This window comes from Rhipicephalus microplus, chromosome 1 (genome assembly GCF_043290135.1).
Source record: "Rhipicephalus microplus isolate Deutch F79 chromosome 1, USDA_Rmic, whole genome shotgun sequence".
Classification (NCBI taxonomy): Eukaryota; Metazoa; Arthropoda; class Arachnida; order Ixodida; family Ixodidae; genus Rhipicephalus; species Rhipicephalus microplus.
In genome coordinates, this window is record NC_134700.1 from 74,747,445 (window position 1) to 74,754,523 (window position 7,079).

Genomic DNA, 7,079 nt, shown 5'->3' on the forward strand with positions numbered 1-7,079 from the left:
GTACGTGGCTGATAATTAATTATAGCCCCAACATTATCGACCAGTTTCGGTTTGAGAGAGCTCCAAAAATGAGACGTGTCCGGATGCTACTATTGCCACCTAGTGTGCGCAACTCTCGACCACGTCAGCACACAGGGCTGTGACAGACATTCACACGGTCCACAACAAGCATTATTTTCGAATAGGAAAAGGGACTGCAGTGTCGCGAAACACAAAAGTTTTAAAGCGTGCTCCATGGCCACGCACTCGTGACCAGCTGCCGGGAAGTGTAGACTGTGGGAATAAACATGGCAAAAGAAAAACGGCGGCCATGACGTCATCATAACTTGTTTTATGGACTGCAGGGTGGTGACGTGAGGTAGTAGAGGGTCCCCAAAGGGTCCCCTTCGAGGGGGCTAGCGGGTATTGCATTCTTGTGAGTGCAAATAGATGGTGCAGGACAAAGAAGGGACACAAGCACTCAAATGAGCACTGGTGGTGTGTTGTGTTTCCCTCCTTTGTCCTGTGTCCTTTTTTTTTTTGCACTCACACTTTTATGCATAAAGTTCAGCAATATCCAAGGGCAAGTGTCATTACCACTGGGCTATCATCCCCACTTGCACAGCATGAATTCGTGGTAAGTATATACATAAATGCTTGGTGGAAGTGGCCTTGCGGGCCACTTGCCCTTCCGTTTTTGCAGCTAATAATGTGCAGGCTTCTGCAGTTGTCGTTCTCGCTCTGGCACTTGTTTAGAGACTTTGATGCTCCAGAGACGTTGAGAGCAAGCCATGAGACTGCAGCGTAGATGCGGTTGGTCATTTTTGCCGGGGCCAGCACGAGCTGGAAAGAAACTCTCATTACAAGCTTGCTAGAGGGTATAAAAAATACTTGGTAAAAACTTGTGGGGAAAATATAATGCATTACAGAAGGAATGATAACTTCGCTGTCCCATGTTTTTACAACGTAGAACTGGCTCGAATTTTGTTGCTAAAGGACCAGTTTGCCCTTGTAAGGCTAAACTTTTTCGTAAACTTTTCAATGATTCTACAATTCTGACTGTTTCTAGAGTGATTCTTTTAAGTGAAACAGAATGTTTTGCACAGCCTTCTCTGAAGGTTCGCAAAGCACGTTAACGACTGAAGCAACGGTCCTTGCAAAGCAGCTGCAGATTGATGCAGGTGATGCTACCAATTGCATGGATATTGAAAGGGTGGGTGTTATGTGAGTGGCTGAGAAGATTTCAAAGCACACAGGAGCAAGTGCAAAGTGTGCTTGGCAGTTGCTCTTGTGTGCTAGAGCTCTTTAGTGAAAGCTAGAGTTCTCTAGTGCTTGCATTAGTAAGCAGGTTGCTTTTTTTGAACATTCGGACACCAAAAATGGTATGTCTTATCTAGTCAAGGCCAACATTTTCCCTTGAGCATCCATATCTATAAAAATAGAACAGATAATTGCTGTTCAAAGAAAAATAAAACAAAAAATTGGTACTCTTTTATGAACAGTGCCAACGAATAAAAGTTTTCTAGCACTTCTTGAGTTTTGCCTTTGTACGTCAATGAAGTGCTTCAAGTGTGCTTTTATTTTCAACCAAATATTTTGTATAAACCCTGTGATTGGAAGCATAGTTGGATGGTTTATTATTTGTTTTGCTGGGTGAAATTCTCGATTCTCAATTGCTCAAAGTTCACTGTACAGCTTTCATGATGTTAAGCACAGCATAGAATAACCGCTCAAAATGAATAACGCAAGTACACTTGATCGTCACAGTCTTTCGCTGCCCTGCTCGATCCTACTTGCCTATGTCCTTTCCCTTTTTTACCTTTTTCAGGGCTGGCACGCATTAAGGAGCTCCACAGCTTTGGATGAAGAGCAAGTGCCACACTGGGAAACTTTCTCTCTTAATGCCAATGAAAATTGGATAGACGAATTTAAGTTTACCAGTGTGTGTTGCCTGTCTTGTTTCCCGCAATGTAGCAGGGCATCTGTGACAAAAACCTTGGGAGACATGTGAGGATCTTTTTTACGAAACGGGACAGAAACGAAATGGTAACTAGCTCAAATAAAGCTCTATTCGCACATACATACTCTGAACGCTTCTGTAAAAATATTACTAATAAGTTAATAACAATAATTAATAATTGATTATTACTGCTTAAAGAAAAAGCATGTATTTGCCAATACAGCCTTAGTTAGCTAGTTTAGATTTTGGGTTTGTCCCATTTAAAAATAAAAGCTCTCCATGTGTCAACATCTTCTACAGCCGCCCTTCACGGGAAGTGGCAACGTATTGTCTTATTGTTTGTGAATTTTTTTACTCCACAAATATCTTTCACCTTGTTTCCCTGATTGTGAGCAGCGTGGTAGTGAATTCACGTGCTTGCTTTTTGACAGTATTGTAATTTTATTATGGGGCTTTCAACTGTGACATATGCCAACAGGCATATATGTAATGCAAGAACGCATTTCGTAGCTGCATATCACAGGCTCGATTTTTTACCGAACGCATTTCGTAGCTGCATATCACAGGCTCGATTTTTTACCGGTATTAGAAGTATCTGTTACACCACATATGTAGACAGTTTGCCCTAGGAGAGCCAATCATTTGTAGAGTATTGGCCTCAATACTGTCCATGAATATTGCCCATTTTACTCACCTGAAATGAAAAGTGTAACTGATTTTGTTCGTGGGGAGGCAATAGAGGGCAGATTCCAAAAGCTGACGTATTGACCCACCGTAACACACCGCGAAAGCACGCATTGCGCGCCGGAAACATTTGGCAGGGTGATTCGACACTGTCGTCTAGAGGTGGCGGCGGTGCACGTCTGCTTGAGCGCTCGTTTGTAACAAAAATAGGTGCTCTGTTACGAATAATACACACCCTGATATGCTTTGTGAAGTTGTACACCGCAGGGGAATATGTTGTGCTTCAATGTAGTGTCTTTCGTGTTTGGGCTGCTCAGCGGCACACAACAGCATTGCGATGTCACACCACTAAAAAACTGTCCCCCATGCACGCATGTACCAAAGTATTGTACTGGATCACAGGAAGCATGAGGCAGACTGCCCCCACACACAATTGCACACAAAATAAGCACGAGAAAGCACACGAAAAAGCACACAAGAAAGCACACGGACCCTCATAAATCCTCACGCAACCACATTGAAACACTAAGTGCCATTCGCTTCAATGGGTGGAGCGTCGGTGCCCTCTACCCAGACGCGCTCTGCCATTGACTGCGACGTGACACAGCAGGCCACACCTTGTTTTTTTATCTAGCAGTCGTGCCTCTGACGTCCTTTATCTCATTTCGTATGTGCATACATTCATCCACTCGTACAAACCCCTGCTTGAACATACATGAAAGAAGGTCGAACCCCCACTGAAGCCACCTCCTTGCCCCAAAACATGTTCAGGTTATGCCGCTGATATTCAACATTAGCTTTGAAGAGTGGCTACTTGGATGGGGTGATATTGTGCGCTCTGTCGTATCCAACTTCTTTTCTGTAATGTCCTGCACACTAAGACAGTATATTTTTTTTCTAATGCGATACCAACCGGTCTTAGTAGCCACTTTTTTGCAGTATATTCGAAGTACACCAGGCTCTTTTAGTGCACTATTTCCTATTTTTTTCTTTTCTGAAATGTACTGCTCTCATAAAAGAATATTTTTTGAGAATGATGAGTTAGTTTCTGTCACGATAACCAGCGCTAAGAATCCCAACCAGAAAGTTTCTTGACTTCTGAATACTCCAAATTGTTAGTCAATAAATTTTGCGCAGTGTAATTGTCAGTTTGCCACAGTTCCATATCTGTGCGAGTTTTTTTAAGGGAGACTGCAGGAGTGTTACGCTTCTAAATACGGTGCAAGTACACAAAAATAGTGCATGCCTGTAGTAATAGCCATTGGGGAACTTAGCGAAAAAGTACAAGGTAAATAGATGTACAAGTAGACAACCTGAGGTATAGTGAAAAAAAAGAATGTACAAGAAATGGAGCGGACAAAATTAATTAAGGAATGGAAAAGGTACCGTGTGTTTTTTATCGCGCACGCCAGTTATTGCTCCCTACGGTTTGGTTTTTTGTACATAGCCTTCCCTCATAGTCCTAAAAATTGTTTTTCCCAATTTAGCACCCTTGTGTGTTATGCTGAACCCTTGTGCTGGTTTTGCTTCATAAGACAAAGTATGTAAGGAAAAAAAAGAGGATTGTTGCGTTTGGAGAACAACAATAAGAAGCTCGTAGACGCACGTCTCATGAGCGTTAAGTGACCTAGGAAGATGACACAAAAAGGCCTTTTTCTAGAGCAATTGAGCTTCACTTGTGCCTTTCATATTTTTTTCTCAATTTTGCTGATTAGCCCAGGCTGAACTGAAGCTTTGCTTAGTGTTTTTATTTTTTGCTGGTTCATCGGTGATCAGATGTCCCTGTCACTGTGCAGGTGCAGCAGTGGCAGCCACCTATTCTTGGAAGCGGTCCAGATCTTGTTTGTGTGGTGGAAAAGCAGAGGGAATCAACTTCACAAAAAAGGACGAGCTTTTGATGTGCCGCCACTGCCCATACCAAACATGGCACAAGTCTAATTTTGTGAGGCACTCGCGAATTCACACGGAGGAAAAGCCGTATGAGTGCCATCTTTGCCCGATGATGTTCTCGGATGGCAGCTCCTATAATCGGCACATTCGTAGCCATGTCGTGAAAAATCAAAGGAGTTGACCGTGGCGTCCTTGCAGACAACACCAACACTAAAGGATCCGCTTAATGCGCCCCAAACATTGAATGACTGGAGGCACCTTCTCATCGCAACTGTACCTCCTTCAAATAAAGTTCAGCTGTCAGTGCACTCGGCTATGGACTAAAGTGGATGCTAAGGCACACTAGTGCAGCCAGGCAGCTAGAAGGGCAGACGTCAAGCCTCTTCCTTCTTTCCAAAATGTTTCAATTCTGCTTGTGTAGAAAGCACCCTCAAACATACAAAGTAAGTAGAAATACCAGTGCCCCCCCGCCCCCTTTCCTTTGAAAAAAAAGTTTCTGGCTATGTCCTTAAAAAGGCTTGAGCATCCTATTTTCAGGGGCTTCACTGTACAGTCCGAAAAATGGTTCCTGAGAGCACATGCTGCTCATGTTTGCTTTTTTATGTAGAATTGCCCTTTTTTTATGTAGAATTGTGTGATGTACCGATGGAGCACTTCGATTACATCAGGCCGTGTGCACAAAGGGGGCTCTCCCACCCCCAAATCACCTGAGAGGTAGGACGGCACAAATATGTCCCATATCATTACTCACTCGGGCCTGTTCAGTAATTGTTTAAAGAGAAGGCTTATGTCCACCCTGACTCTTGAGGAATGGCAGCCAGATTTGCATACTTAATTCAAGAACTGCTTCCCATCTTCCAGAGAGTCAGTACTGTTATCGCCGCTTGGTGTAACATAGAGAAAACCACGTAAAAAAAAAGAATACCAAAAACAAAAAAGGCTGCAAGCACCAAGTAAAAAAAGATGCAATGGGAAAATTAGAAGAACAAAAATAGAGATACAGAAAAAGATAGAGAGGAAGAAACAAATAAAATAAGCGAAAAAAGGAAGAAAGAAATGCCGCCAGGCCTCATTGCAGGAGATTTCAATTCACACTACATAACATAGGGTTATAGATCCGATGCCTGTGACAAACCATTATTAGAATGGGCCAGTCTGGATGACGTTCAGTGTGTGAATTCCAGATCCCCCCACTTATGTATCTGGCTTATCATACTTTTTCAAACTCGGGTTGCATCATTTCATCGTGGTCCACCATCACATCGGCCACAAGTAGCGATCACCTTTCAATGTTGTGTGAAATAATATGCCTGCGTGCTACGACAAACACATATGTCCGAAATTATGTTGCCTCGCCGCGGTGGTCTAGTGGCTAAGGCACTCTGCTGCTGACCCGCAAGTCGTAGGATGAAATCCCGGCTGTGGCGGTAGGATTTCCGATGGAGGCGGAAACGTAAGCCCATGTGCTCAGATTTGGGTGCACGTTAAAGAACCCCAGGTGTTCGAAATTTCTGGAGCCCTCGATGACGGCGTTTCCCATAATGTGTGGTGGTTTTTGGACGTTTTGAAACCGCACATATCAATCAATCAATCCGGAATTATGTTAATTGCACCAAAGTTAGATACGTTATGATTTGGCTTAAATGAACAGGCAAGACAAAGCGAGCTAGTAAAGACCCTTAATTTATGGCAGCTATTAGGTGCCACTATGAATAAAGCCAAATTCAGTAAGCAGTCGTTCAGAAGTACTACTCATTCACCATGGCGGAACTCCGACTGTGATCCTGACTATAGGCAACGAAAAGGCAGCATAGAGGAAACTAATCTATAACCAGCGTCTACGTAATTGGAAATAGAATAAATGTGTCGCTGCTACATTCATAGAAACTGTTGACAGAGCAAAAGAAGAGTACAACTCCAGACATTACAGTTGTATGTCGGAGACAAAAAATAAGAAAGCCCTATTTAGTGTCTTAAAGTACAGAAATATTGTTTCATCACCAATAAATATAGACTCGATTTGTTTATCAACCGCAGAATTGTCGCACTGATTAGAAGCAATCGGAAAAGGCTTGGAAGATCGTTTTCCATCGGTGCTATTCCACCCTTTGCCGGTCACAGAAAAAGCTAATGAATACAAGGCAACAACAGTAGAACAGATATCAGAGGTTGTACAATCACTGCCAGCTTCATCGCCAAGTACTGATAATATAACCACAGCGATGATAAAAATTGTTTGATTTGCTCCCAGCGATCTCGTTAACTTTATGAATTTTTCTATAGAAAATGCCTGGGTGCATTCTGACTGGAAAGTTTCCAAAGTAACACCATTACTTAAAAAACAGGGATCTGGTTATGCTATAGACAAAATTGGGCCTATTTCCCTCACCTCGAATCTTGAGAAATGAATAGAGCAAAATAATGTATTGAGTGAATCACAGATTGGATTTAGACCTCGGTGCTCTATATGGTGTGTGCATGTTGACCTGGAAGCTAGAATTAAACTTGCTTCACACAGAAAGCAATACGCCACTCTGGTGACCTTAGATATTGCTAAGGCGTATGA

General features: G+C 42.7%; 1 protein-coding gene across 2 annotated transcripts in view; it reads left to right on the forward strand.

The window, feature by feature from the left end:
- Positions 1 to 4,821, forward strand: part of LOC142776408 (uncharacterized) — a 76,241-nt gene extending 71,420 nt beyond the window's left edge. Inside the window, exons 3-4 of one of the 2 annotated variants that reach the window (XM_075880046.1) lie at positions 1,808 to 2,025; positions 4,420 to 4,821. In XM_075880046.1, the coding sequence (XP_075736161.1) occupies positions 1,808 to 1,990 (183 nt within the window). In that variant the 3' untranslated portion in view covers positions 1,991 to 2,025; positions 4,420 to 4,821. The remainder of the gene's footprint in view (positions 1 to 1,807; positions 2,026 to 4,419) is intronic. The other variant, XM_075880085.1, reaches the window with a different exon arrangement.
- The last annotated feature ends 2,258 nt before the right edge of the window (positions 4,822 to 7,079 follow it).